We start from the raw sequence: 14,791 nt of genomic DNA, 5'->3' as shown, positions 1-14,791 counted from the left end.
GACCAAATTACCCTTACCTAAATTAGTTATTACATTAAAAAGGAAAATAAACATCTTCAAATGATGCCACGTATCCACCTCGAAATACGTGTTGATATTGCAAATGGATGATCCCAATGAGGGACGACTTAATCCATTTTGATTTATTCTCTGCTTTTCTCCAACTGAGATCCTAACCCATGGTTGGTTTGTGACCGAGTCACCGAGCTTACCCTCGTATCTCTGTACTTGAATCGAATCCCTATGTGTCACGTGTCGCCCCTTGGTACCTAGCAATAAGTATCCTCCACATCCACCAAGTCGAGCCAAGTTGAAAACTTGCAAATCCACACAGACAAGTCAAATGAAGATATATTAGACTTATAAATATTTTAAAAAATAGATATTTTATATTTTAAATAAAAAATTGTATACATAGTCGAATAACTCTGTTGAGTTTCTGACTCGATCTACTTGGTGCATTTTCAAGCTGACCCCCGACCAAGTTGATGGGTTGATTCAACAAGTTGGTTCCATTGAGTTTTGGGGCTGAGACACATACAAATCCAATCCAGCCAAAGTTGACTTGACTAAGTTTTGAGTGAACTTGGACGAATTTTAAAATTATATGATATATATAAACAACCAAGAAGTTCTTGACTTGTAGGTTTCACTAGTGAATGAAACCATGGAACATGTTTTGAAGAATTGAGTGAGGAATTTTTTGCTTGGAACATGTACAACCATAGAAAAAGCGCGGGGGGGGGGGGGGGTGGTTTGTCCAAGCAACCAATTTCTATTCTTAATTTCTTACGTGTTATTCACATTCTTGTAGACCTTGAAAAATAGACAAACTCCTTTTTTGAAGAACACATACATGATTCGTTAATTACTACAAAAGGGAGATTAGTAACGGTCCCATCATTAACTATTGCTATGATGAAAATGTTCGCCTAATCTTTTGATGGTAAGCTTAGGTTTGAAGGAGATTTTTCACCAAACAAACGCCAATCTTGGAGTACACTCTCAATTCCGTGAAACTTTCCCAACACCCATGATACATGTAATGAAGGGATTGACAAACCTGAGTTTCATTCATCTAATAAGAGCTTATAAAAATTCATATAGAATCCTTGAAAAAGACTTTCCTCCATAAGGAAGGACTTACTATCTTTAGGATATGAAGCTACACCAATGCTCAATACCTTAGTAACTCCCTGTATGTTCGATAGAGCAAATTATTTCCCCCACTGATCGGAGTACACCAATCCCCAACCTTACAAGATAGTTACGACCTATTAGTGTCCCTAGAAGAGTGGGAAGGTCATGGTATGCATCACTTTACAATATTAAATCGAGTATGATGTTGAAGCCGTCACATCTTTTTAACTTTGAACATTTTCGAGCGAAACTAAATCTTGATAGTTGCACATTTGTGGGCAACATCGATCAAGTTTTTGAGTGGTTCAATCATTAATAGTGGGGTTGAAGCCAATGTAGATAAAAATCAAAGCTTTAATTGATGACTCAAAAGTTGAGGAAAAGAATTGTAGTACTCTTCAATCAATTTAAAAGTGGAGGCAATCTGGGCCTCGGTAAAAATGTTCAATTCCAATCTCGGCCGCCTCTAGCTCGACCTGACTGCAAATGCATTTTCCATGCTAGACCTTTGTTAGCAATCTCCCGTTTAATTCTTGATAAATTCATGAATTTTTCATTTTTTTTCCAATGAATGTATTATTCTCTGGATTATTGAACTATTATGAATAATTCATGCATTTTAAGTTTAAAAAGAATAAAACACGATTTTTACGAATTTCATGACTTTTGCTAATTTTTATAAAGCTCGGTGAAAAAAAAAAAAAATGCTATTGTGCCTTGTTGTATGTTGCAAAGTGTAAACTTGTAAGTTGTGATGTGTAACCCAAGTTCACTTTGAAGATTTGGAAGAATCCACCTTTTTACATGACAAATGTCCATTTCATCTTCAAAAAAATAATAACAATAAACCAATGACTTTGGTCTTCTTTTATAAACCAATGGAATAATAACCTCAATGCCCTCATTATCACCACCATCACCAATATATAATTACCTTCACCATCACCATTAATATCACCAAATTCATCATCACCATCACTTTCATCATATTACCAAATTTTTATTTTAGAATTTTTGATATTAGACAGATAATACACGTATGAAGCATATGCTGCATATTTTTCATTTATCTAATTTTGACCGGAATTTTACAATCCAAAATTGAATAGAACTCGAATTTTTCACATATCAAATTAACAAGGTGCTAGACGTGTTTCACACTCCTTGGACATTCCAACAGGTTTGAATTTGATGACTTTATTTCAAAAAGAGATTACAACCTAAGATACGATTCACTGCTTCATCTTATCTTACTAAAAAAAGATGGAGGCCCAAAATCTATTCTAGACTAGTTTACTCATCCAAGCAAAAGATTAAATGGGCTGATCCAGTCCAGTGTTTGGTCAAGCCCGGTCCATTGAACTCCCATTATCTCTTAAAATGGTCTCTCCATCACAAATTCCATTTCCAAGTCCAAATCCCGACAGTATATAAGTTGTGGGGTTCAGAGACCAGAAGGAAGAGAGAGAAGATCAGAAAGGAAAGAGAAAAATGGGATGGATCGGAGAGACTGTAGAATCAATCCGATCTCTTCAGATCAGACAAGTTCTCTCACAAGCCGTTAGTCTTGGTTCGTAAAACCCTAGCTTTCTCTCTCTTAATCTCAATGTGTTCTTCATTAATTCTTATTGCTTATGATCTTTTGTTGAAATCGATCTCAGATTTTAGCTTTTTAACTGCAAAAAAGAACAAGTTTTTTTCAAGAACACTTCTTAGATCAACAAGTTTTTTTTTTTTTTAAATCCAATTCGATCGCGCGAAGTAGAATTTAGCTTTTTTCGGATTTTTTTTCAGGTATGATTGTTACATCGGCGCTGATTATATGGAAGGCATTAATGTGTATTACGGGAAGTGAATCGCCTGTTGTAGTTGTTCTTTCTGGAAGCATGGAACCTGGCTTCAAGAGGGTGAGTTCAGTCCATTCAGTTGATTGAGAAACCCTAGTCTTCAATTATTTTATTATTCATGGGTAGAAGGTGCATCAGGGTTTAAAATTTTGACTGAAATCCAAATGTTTTGAGATTCCTTTGTTTTTGGTTAGTCAAAATTTCAACTAATTTCGGCCAAGTTTTATTCGAAATTTTATGAAACTGGTGCTGTGACTGAAATTTAAAACCTTGAAATGCATGGGTTGCTTCAACATCTGTAAGTTTAATATGGGTTTGTGAACGTTAATAAAATAAATAACTCAAGTGAAGTAATGGGATTTAGATATCATGTTTCCCAAAAAAATAATATATATATATTAGCCCTACCATCGACAGAAGGACCTATTGCAACGAATGCTCTCTCCCTTGAAAAGCCATATTTTTCAGCTCCATTAAGCCAAATTGTTCAGACCCATGAATGGGTTTATTAGGAAGCATACAATTGATTTGTGTGCTAGAGCTAACCCATCAGTTGGATGTTTAGGACTAATGGGCATATATGCCATTGGTGTGGTTGATTTGGCATGCACCCATTGCTAAAGTTTGGTCCTTTTTCTTTCTTTTGAATAGAGAAGAGATTCCCAATGGGAAACTTTCTTCCTTATCATAATGAGATGATCTCCCCCCCCCTTTTTTTTTTTTTTGGGGGGGGGGGGGTACAAAAGCAGGTGAAGGTGGATTTAGAATCCATGTATTTGGTATTAGAATACACAAATTGTACCTACTTACTTAGTTGGCACCTTCAAGATGATTTTTTCCACTTCTCATAGAGTGAGCATTTTAAAGGATATCATAAGGTTCTTTCATAGATTTTATCTAGGAAGTCACTTTTTCAGGTTGAATAGGATTTGTTTTTGGGACAATTACGATGCAACTTGTTTGTGTTCTGAGATGCACAGGGTGCATTGTGCATCCCTCATAAGCCAATATGCATATCAAGGGCATGCCAATAATAATATGACATGGTCCTTGCATTGAAGATTGGCAATAACAAATAGCGACTCTCATTGGCTATCAAAATAACTTCCATTTTGATTATGGCCTCGACCAAGTCGCTACAATTTATTATTTTTTTCTTTAAGATTTGGAGCCATTGCTCAATTGGTTGACATATTGAAATGCAACTTTGGGGTCATGAGTTCAAGTCTGGCTCACCAACCAAACCAAAAGACAACTATGATGCAAATTTAACAAGATATTATCTGGACTTTATAGGTGTACCTACCATTCTAAAAGAAGCAGAAGATTTTTTGAAACCCTTTGGTGTGGTGATTCGGCCCTCAAATCTCAACTTCCAGCTACATCAATGGAAAAGTGTTTTGACATTTGAATGATGATCCTTGATTTGATATGGGAAATCATTCAGATGTTGAAACACTTTTCCATTGATGTATCCCATCAATTTTCAAGTTGTGAGAAAGATCTTAATGGATTGTGACCATGGTAAATGATTCTTCCGTTCAACTTAAAAGTTGTAATTTGCAAGCTTGCTAAATTGGTTAAAGTTTGAGTGGTGATACAATAACCTGGATTGAAAACCCGCCTTCACCTACTAATTACTAACCACCAAGCCACTTGCTTATCCAAAGAAAAGCACCACTGAAAGATAGAGAAAGAATCTGATCAGTCCAATACCTCCAAAGTGAATTGTGAAGATGTCTCATCACCCATGGATTAAACGCAAGACTGTTCACTATACACAATAGGTTAATGAGGGATAGATATTCAACCACAATCACCACACCCACCAATTTCAACTTTTCCTAATAATGAAGAAGATCAGCCAATTCATGCCACATTGAAGCCTGGATTCTTAACAGATTGGCATTTTAAGGATTTAAGTAGTTTTATTTGTGGAGAGAGAAGGAATCTAGTCGGCACTATACCCTAAAGTGGAATGTTGAGATGTCTATTTGTTGGTTAAATACCAAGATTTTATCCAATACTCAATAGGTCAAATAAGGGATGCTGAATCACAATCCCTAACAATTTTAACTCTAATAATGAAGAAGATCAGCCAATGCATGTCACTATTTTATATCAAATAACACTAGCTTGGTTCTCAGAAGGGAACCCTAGAGGAATTCAAGTACCAACAACCAAGCCTTCCTAAACTCTGTGGATTAGACATGCAAAATTACAATTGACAGAATAACAAAGTTGAAATCTAGAGAGAGATAGAGGATTAAGCCCAAAAATGGCTTGGTTCAGTTCAATAACACGTTCAACCAAGGGTATAATAGTACCAGATCGACAGGATTTTAGATTAATCAATGTACAAGCTTAAATGTCATAAAAACAACCAAAGTGTAGGTATCTATGCTTCAGAATCTTTCAATCCCTCAAAATGCCTAAAAAATTCTTGCATAAATGGAATCAGGGTATTTTTCCCTGTTGAGGTTTATACAGCCTAATGGCATCAATTGTATGGCTTGCTAACATCAGCAGTGATATGTCCAATGCACAAGTGTGTGGTATCTATTTGTAGGTCTCGAGAGATAAACCAAAACCCTCTTGTTTCACTCAGATCCATAAGTATTCACAGAGTAATTATATTTGGAAGGCTCTGATTCCTTATAAGGATTGAAGTTGGGCTTAGACCCATAGCTCAGTTGGTTTGACACATTGCAAAACAACTTTGAGGTTGTGGATTCAAGTCTAGTTTACCCATCAAAAAAAAGAAAGAAAAAAAAATTGAAAGTTGGGAAGAAGTAAGAGAGAGGAAATGAGAAGGGAGAAAGAGAGAATGAACAGTCCATCTAATAACAATATTGTTATAACATAACTGCTATTAGTGGCCTATAGAAACTAGAAGAAAACAATACCCCTAGCAGACACCATATGTATAACATACGAAAAATAGAAATACTACTATATCCCTCACTTTCCTATAGTGGTGAGTATTTAGTCAGCCCATTAGGTACCACTATCTTCAACGTTGTTATGCTCATGGTTCAAGGCTTTGTGTCATTTTGGAATGTTTAACATTCCGGTTTCAACTGAGACCGGAATGAAACATTGTCCTTGAAACAGTCAATGTTTTGTGGATATTTTGGATTGTATCGGAATATTTTGGTTGAGACGTCTTCAGTTTTTATCCTAACCTAAACATTATATTGAAACAAAATTTTAAACCTTTGTTATGCTTGCTAAAAGTATGCATTGTTTACTTGTTGGTCAACCAATGAAAGAAAATTTTCACATTTGAAGTTACATCACCATCACTATATTCATCCTCATCATCGTCTATTCCTTATAGTGAACATTTGTGCTATACATTGTTGACAAGTTGATAGATGGATAATATGATACAAGAAGAAGTGATAAAAGCTTTCAAATATTAAAAGGAGGATTTTACTTTGTGGATATCACATAATAATTAGCTATGGCTCTAAAAATATTGACTTGAGATAAGTAATTTTCATAGTAAATCCTAAAATAGAAGATGAGAAAGGACTACTCTTCTTTTGGTTGAAGATGAGTAAGGACTTCGAGGGCGTGTGCTTCCAAGATTTTGTTTTCAATTGGGATACCATTTGTGACTCGTAGCCCCCCTTCGGGCATGTAATTTTCTTTTCCTTTGTTCTTTCTTTTGTTTTTGCCTTTTTTCTTTCGTTGTTTTTGGCTTGTTTGTGTTTCTTTGTCTTGCTGTTTGGGGGCTATCTCAGCCATCTTTTCTCCTTTCTTTTCAATGGAAAATTTTATATTTATCAAAAAAAAAAAGAATCTGAACTTCTTTTTTATTTGTTTCTATGTTTCTATACTGGATCCATTCATTTAGTTTTAATGAAGTTTTCAGAAAAATTGAGGCTCATGCCTCGTGTCACGTTGAAGTTTGGGCGTCATCTCACGTATGCAAAGAGTCTCATCTGTGCCTTGTGCTTTTTAAAACATTAATGGACATAACTGATCAACCAAAAAAAAAAAACTTAATGCAACATCTTTTTTATGGGTGTTAGCGAAATAATGTGGCATTATTTCAGTAATTGTACTTCAGATTCTGACTTAATTATGGTTGTAATACTCGATGTTACCTTCATATTTTGCACCCTTTTGTATATGACCTAACTGCATAATAAATATTCCATCATAATGCATCATTATTTCTGTATTTGTACTTGAGATGTTTTTAATAATTTATTTCAGGAGTGGTACCCAAAGTGACCATCAGATTTTGCATCCCTTCTCACATTTCCCCCCGTTTGTTTATAAGATAAACATATAACCATTTATTTTCTTGCAGGGTGATATCTTGTTCTTACACATGAGTAAGGACCCTATTCGTGCTGGGGAAATCGTCGTGTTTAACATTGATGTATGTCTTTATTTGTACTTATAATTCATGCATTTGTTTGTTATGTGAACATCATCTAACCTGTTCTAGCATTCACAATAACAATAGGAGTTTTATTTATTTGGTAAGATGATTTGGATATTTCTTTTCATTTCGATTATGGATGCACAGAATCTGAAAAATTCCTATTTATTAACCCAAGTAACCATGTGATTACAGTTGTGAGACTTCATCTATATTATGCTGATGCTATTACAGTTGTGGTACGTACGTCAAGTATAGAATGGCCGTTTAGGCAGAAATATCTATCTGTGCAAGGAAAGACTGTCATGGAGAAAAATAGAAAACAAGGAAATTTCGTTATTCCTTGGATTGTCTGGGTGGGGCTGTTGAGTACATATTCTCTCTTTCAAACTTATACCTGAAAATATGTTTACAAATTAGTTGACGTTGTGCAATGCAAGGTGTGGGTTGATTTTCTTGAGATCCTTGAGCCCTTCTTTTTTCAATCTCTAGTTGATGCGCCAGCCGGTGTACCTGCAAATACACTCTGATACTCAAGTCAGCCGATAATTTGGCAGAGTAACAGTCTAGAATATCGGGAAATTCTTACCTTTGCCATATATTGAGACCCTATTTATAGATGTCCTTCAAGAATCCTGCTAAATCCAGACTTTTGGATCTATGTTTATCTTTCATTAGAAGTTTCCTACTATGATCAATTTTGTTATTGTAAGAGTTTGGCGTTATCTTCATGCGACATGAATAACAACTGCTAAAACACGTTTCTGAGGTGTTAACAAGATTTCATCCTTGATTTTCATAGGCATATATTTATTTGCTTAAATAACTGGTAGTGTTTGGGAATCCACACTCAAGCTCGAGATCATAGCATCATAAAATGGGACTTTTAATCCAAACTAGATTTGTTCTCCTTTCTGGGAATGTTTGGTAGGGGGACCTTTCTGATGTAGGACAACCTAGATTTGTTCAGGTTGTTCTTTGGAAAAGGGTGGTGGAAAGACTAATTAAGCAGTGAAGAGAATAAATTATAGAAAGGGATTTCAAGAAGAGGTTTCAGGCCCAACAGGTTTTAGTAGCCATTGTGAAAGGTTGCATTAGGTTGATTGACTATATTTTAGATGGTAATTGTAAAATTTTGCAATTACAAAATTTTATAATAGGGTGTTGTAATTAGGTTGGGAGTATGAAATAGGGTTAAGTTTGATGGAGGGAAGGTTTAAAGGTTGTAGATTTCAGATTTAAGAATTGAAAGAATTTGGATAAGTTATAGATGCACTAAGTTTATGTGGTTTCTTATGGACCAAGAAGGGCTTGTTTGGGTGGTTGTTGATTTTAGGGAAGATTATAGAATATTGGGTTTGGGTTAGATAGGGATTGAGGATGATCTTTAAAAAAAATTGAAGAAGAAGAAGAAGACGAGGTGGAGGAGGAGATAAAAGAAGATGGTACCTTGGAATCACTCTACAAATTCTTGTAATCACTCCAAGATGGCCTCATACCATATCCAATCACTTATCTCAAGAAGAAAAATGTAAAAAAAAAAAAATAAATAAATAAATTCAATAAACTGTGTGAAATCAATTACAATAGCCATAATAAGCTCTTACTTATTAAATTCGAAACCCTAATCCTAATATGACTTAAACATTGGCACTTTTGACCTTGAGAAATTAATCTCATGTAAAACTGATATTACTTTGTCAAAACTCATCGTAATTACAAAACCTTTGGCTGGTAGGGTAGGTAATTAAATACCTTTCAAATGACAAAAAAATCAACTTGATACGACAAGTTTTGACCCCTCAAAATAATGTCTAAAGAAAAGTGATGTGAATATCACCCAAATTCAAATCAAATTTCTAAAATAACCTAAAATAAATATAAAAAAAGACTTTTTATATCACTAAAATTCATCCAATCCATTAATGGGCTACAAAATCTACTAAATAACCCATGATCTCTGATGTGCCCATCAATTTCCATACTTTTTGAAAATATACAAAGATGGGATTTTATATGTTGCCCTTACACAAGGCATTATTCATTTACTTTAGAGCCATTAAAGCTCATCAATTACGTGATCTCCAATAGAGCTTCACGTGCATTTTTTTTTTCTTCTAAAAGGTGATTGATAATGACTTCAAACTCAATAGTGGGCCTAATAAAGCAAGTGGCTCCTAAAATGGTGGTAGTTAAAGTGGCTTATAAGCATCAATTTATCATCATCATCCCTACAACATCACCACTTAACAAACAAAAAAAAAACATAGCCTTATCCCAACCCTTTGGATTTGGCTGCATGAATCATGTTAATCCTATATAGTCCATATAGGGCCATATCTTCCACAGAAATATACCTCTTCAAAAAGTTTCTTACTTCTTTTATGGCGGTCTTATTGGAGGAACAAGCTTCATTTTGTAGACTCCAACTTTTGCAATAAATCTTTGATGATGATAAAATAATAAGGGCTGATTAGTGCCATGGTTAGAAGTAGTCACTGGTAGGGGTTCCTAGGACTTGGAGTGAGAGCAATAGTTGGAGTAAGATTTCAAAGCAGTGAAAACTCCATTGGTCAAAGATTTTTGTAACTAGGCCACATATATATATATATATATATATATATACACTATATGATTTTTCTTTGCTGATCTATGATACCCGGATACTTAAAATGGACGCTGTATCCATGTTGTATCCGTTCTGGATAATCCCATTTAATATGTGAATATGAATATTGAATACACACCTCATCTGATCTGTCCCGTATACTTGCCGTGTCAGTTTATCTCATTGACTCAAGATTGTCTCGATAGTATTTTTCCTGATGGATTTATATTTTTAAAAGAGTCTGGTGATTCTTCCCCTTGCATTTTGGTTTATCAGACGGATGGCTGTTGGTGTTTCATTCTCGTTTGATTGTTGTTCTACTTTTATTAATGTTACCTCCTAGTGGAGATCTTGACATATCTTGTATTTGTACTGCTGCTCTAATATTAATCTACATCTTTTGTTTCAGGGACGTGAAATTCCAATCGTCCATCGTGTAATTAAGGTATTATTATTGTGCAAACCTATTCATGTCCATTTATTTTCATGCATTAGGGGCAACTCAAAATTTCCCTGGTATACATACCTATGTGGATGAGCAATATGAACATGACCTAAATCTGTCTGTGGACGTGTTCTTATGATGGAGGGTCTGGAATTAGCTGCTGAATATTTAATTTTTTTCAGTGGAAAATCCTTTTACTTATCACTTGTTTATGGATTTGGATGTTTTTCACCTGAAATTTTAACCAATCAGACAGGAATATAAAGCCCTAAAATGAAATTTATTTAACCCATTTTCTTCACATGGTGTTTACTGTTTAAGCTAGGGTGTAGTCAGACCCTATGATCTAGCTTTTTTAGCTCCACATAAATTTCTGGATACTAAAAAACGCAAAACCGAGCATACTATAAAGGTGCTTTTGCAAATATGCTTGTTACAATTCCCTTTTTTTTTAATAGGTATTGGTTAGTGGTTAGCAAGGTGAAGGTGAAGTTGGGTTCAAGGGGGTTTGAACCTAGGATGTCAGAACAACACTAAGTTGGCACTTCCACAATTGTTTCGATTAAACCATTTGTACTAATTTTGTATGTTTATAAAGATTGCATACAATTGTTACTTGATGGTATTTTCTTCTGTAGGTTCATGAACGGGAAGATACTGGAGAAGTGGATGTGCTCACCAAAGGTACCAGATTATTCAAAATCAAAATTTTTAGATTTAGGAAAGTTAATGGAGTCAATAAGCTGGCATTTTTAATTATCTCTCAATCTTAATTAAGCCCCATTTGGATAGAAAGTAGAAAGTAGCTAGAAGGAAAGTAACTTTGGAAGAAAGTAGGTTTTAAAAAGTAGAAAGTAATTTCCTTTTGCTTTTTAAAAAGTTAGGATTTTTACTTTTTAAAAGTAGTTTGCTAGAATGAATCCAAACTTACTTTTTAACTTTCAAAAGTATAAAAGTTACTTTTTGAAGTGTATACAAACAGGCTCTGAGGAAAATCATTTCATGGCCTTACTTAGGAAAAGCTTTTGGCGCTTGTTATAATATCATTCATAAATAGATGGGGGATGATTGGGAGGTGGAGGCTATGGCTAGTTTGCTTCAATCTGTCAGTAGCAGCTCTATTCCCCTGCCATAGGGGACATCCATGTGTGGACTGTGGTGTAAGATTTGAGATGATATTTTTTCTGTTAAGTCCTCTTGCGCTATGTGAATCCTCTACCAAAACTGGCTCCTTCCCAGGTTCTTAAATTCCATATAGAGTGGCTTTCTTTATTTGGTCTATTACTGTAAACAAAATCCTAATGGTTGACCATCCGACTGGTTCTAAAAGAATCATTTCTGATTCTTGTGTTAAGTGCAAAGCTAGTGGCAAGGTCAACCATCATTAATTCATTGAACGGGCCTATACGATGTGGTCTTACTTCTTCACTCTGCAATGCATTTATTGGACTCTTCCTCACTCAGTTGGTCTTGTTAGTCAACTGGGGTAATCATGATTTTCATATTAGAAGCAAAGATTCTTTGGACGAAGTTACCATTTGCAGTGTGTTGGATTATTGACAATTTACTAGACCTCATATTTGTTTGTTAAAGCAAACTTGTTCTTCTAGTCAAAGGTCCCAGAATTTAGAGGAATTTTCTTTTGAGGATTTTGTTTTTAGAAGAATCGGTCTTTTATGAGGAGAGTTCAATGAGTTGTTATTTTGTTGCCCTTATTTTGTGTTCTTATGCTTTACATGGTGTGTGCTCCATTTTGGCTAGCTTCCTTTGCAGGTCACCTCGACCTCCTAGGATAGCTCGCTGGTTCTCTTCCTATAATCCTATTAACAAAACCTGTCCAAAAAAAAAAAAGTTCAGTAAAGTGAAATTTTGTAGTATATCATAATCATTGTCCAATTTTTTACTCATTAAAAAAAAGGAAAGAATGAAATCTCCAGGGTTGACCTACTTTCCACAAGTAATTTTTTTTACTGCTTTGCAGCAATTTCTCTGGTAAACTCATGCCTATGTCATTGTCCTTTTTCTATTTCAGGGGATAATAATTTTGGGGATGATAGACTCTTGTATGCACAGGGTCAACTCTGGCTTCAGCGGCACCATATCATGGGGAGAGCTGTAGGGTAATGATCTTCAGCATTACCTTCTTTTTATCTGGTACACTGAAAGTAGTTTAGTATACATTGGACGGCCAAAAAATGTACCTAGTATAATGTCCCAGAATTCTGCTCATTACCTCATACATGTTTCTACGGTTATATAGTTTTTTTTTTTTCAATTGATAAGGATAAAGAGATACAGTGAGGGGAAGGTCGAGATGACCCACCCCCAAAAAAAAAGAAACTAAAAAGAAGAAAGCAACAAACAACCACAAAGGACCTTCAATGCTACAAACAAATTCCCACCAGACCAAAAAAATCCTTGAAAAACATTCTTTTGAATTCTTTGAAGACTTTGCACCAAAAGAATAGAGCTCAAGATTGCGCCTTTCTTTGAAAAGCTCGAGCATTTCTTTCTACCAATAAGGCAAACTATCACTGCAACCTAAAGATAAGTAATTATTTAGAAAACCACTTTCAAAATATGAAGTCCGTTTATTTTATTTTTTGATAGGTAAAATTTTATTAATCTGAAAACTGAACAGAAGAGTACAGAAAGTGAGTGGCCAAGCTATACACCCTACAAAGGGTATCATAAGAAACACACAAAATTTGCCTTTGAAACCACAAACAGCTGTAGAGGATGAACAAACATGAGTTCAAGCTTCTTCGTACATCTCACCACCATTAACTACCAACTCTCCTAAGTTGTAGTTTATCACGAAGAAGAGAAAGTATCGATGTGCCATGTTGCTTTCCGTTCTCAAATGTATTTCTTCAAATTTATTAAACGACAAGCAAGAAATTGGCCCCACTTTTTTTTTCACTGTCATATCATAATGTTCACTTTATTATTTTTCAGGTTCTTACCATATGTTGGCTGGGTGACCATCATAATGACTGAGAAGCCTATCATCAAGGTTTGCTATCTTCAAATATCTATTACTTTGCTATAGCATGCTGAAATTAGATTTTTCTGGTTAAGCATAACATAGTCATAATATATTAATGGGGTTGTCTCTTGTATCTCAAAAAAATGACAAAAAATTCTCCAATGAAAAATTTGTACAAAAACAAGATACCGTTATCGTTATTTGTGTTTTCTGTTACATCTAGATCCTAACTGTTGTTGCTCTTTGCAGTACATACTTATTGGTGCCTTGGGATTGCTGGTTGTAACTTCAAAAGACTGAGTGACTCATAGTTTCATAAGTGTGGTCGATCCACACAACACCCTTTTATGCTTACCAGCGACCACTGTAACCACTGCCCCATTTGGTTTCTTTTTTGATCCCCTACCTTCAAAGTAAGGCTCTGACAGAATTGTTCTAACAAATTAAAAATGTTAAAATCAGGAAGAAGTTATTTAGTCAATTTTTCAGCTTCTTGGTTTATCTTCCTTCTCAGAGGGTTAATTAAGGTTGTTTCTGGCCTAGGGAAAATTGATTTCCCCTTGCCCTTCATCATAGAAAAGTGAAATTTTGGTTTTCCAGGGAATGCATTTGGCCACAATTTTTGGGGACGAAAAAAAGAAAAAAGAAAAAAGAAAAATGCCATTTGGTGATGGCCCTGTAATCCAAACAAACATTGTTTAGGCGGTGATCTCTTATGATGTACTACGGCTGCTTGCCTGTGCAGGCAAAGTCAGTTCGAGTGCCAGTCAAAGAGGCTGGAGCAAGGAGAATAACATTCAATGGAAAGCTTGAAAAGCATAATTTGAATTGAAATACATTTTTTTTCCCATTATCTTTTAAATCCCGTGTCGCATATATAATAATCATCCATTGATGCTCAGTTGCTTCGCTAAGTATCATGGAATGCCGCAAAACATCTCTAACCAGTAGCCATGTCTGCCATGCTCCCTTGCTTCTGATTGATTCAGGTGCCCCCCATCAACCTTATATAGCTTCTTCGCTATGAGGTCATCAACATTGCTTGCATTTTGAATCTTGGGATGTTCATTTACATTTTTTTTTACAAATAGCTATTGGTGCACCAACTTTTGATTATAATAACCAGCTCTTTAAACTGTTGCAATTTAAAGACTCTAAAATCACATTTTAGGATTTCTCAGTAAAATCTAAGAAATACAACAAGAGGGAAAGTGGTGTGGAGAGAACATTTGATTTCAAAATCCTAGATTTAAAAAAATCATTTCCTAACAAAACAAAAATACTATTTAAAAAAAAAAAATCATAGATTTCAAAAATCCGGTGGTGTCTCTCGTTCCACTTTGAAGCGGGCAGGCCACTTAAA

At 35.0% G+C, this 14,791-nt stretch overlaps 1 protein-coding gene and 1 non-coding gene across 3 annotated transcripts; both read left to right on the top strand.

Moving 5' to 3' along the window:
* The first annotated feature begins 2,548 nt into the window (after positions 1-2,548).
* Positions 2,549-13,909, top strand: LOC147397232 (uncharacterized). 2 transcript variants are annotated; one of them, XM_086452763.1, is made up of 8 exons: positions 2,551-2,710; positions 2,935-3,047; positions 7,312-7,383; positions 10,404-10,439; positions 11,078-11,123; positions 12,472-12,559; positions 13,398-13,455; positions 13,678-13,909. In XM_086452763.1, the coding sequence occupies exons 1-8, from the start codon at positions 2,632-2,634 to the stop codon at positions 13,726-13,728; spliced, it is 543 nt and encodes a 180-aa protein (XP_086308889.1). In that variant the 5' UTR covers positions 2,551-2,631; the 3' UTR covers positions 13,729-13,909. The 2 variants fall into 2 exon arrangements, with proteins under 2 accessions (XP_086308890.1, XP_086308889.1); XM_086452764.1 differs by lacking the exon at positions 7,312-7,383 and having other exon boundaries at positions 2,549-2,710.
* Positions 4,002-4,130, top strand: LOC147397233 (small nucleolar RNA snoR86). Its single transcript, XR_015181228.1, has one exon. It is a non-coding gene; the product is annotated as a small nucleolar RNA snoR86 (small nucleolar RNA).
* Positions 13,910-14,791: the final 882 nt, after the last annotated feature.

Source organism: Akebia trifoliata, chromosome 8 (genome assembly GCF_017979445.1).
Source record: "Akebia trifoliata isolate Shusen 1 chromosome 8, ASM1797944v1, whole genome shotgun sequence".
In the NCBI taxonomy this organism is placed as follows: domain Eukaryota; kingdom Viridiplantae; phylum Streptophyta; class Magnoliopsida; order Ranunculales; family Lardizabalaceae; genus Akebia; species Akebia trifoliata.
This window is presented reverse-complemented; position numbering and strand designations above follow the sequence as displayed.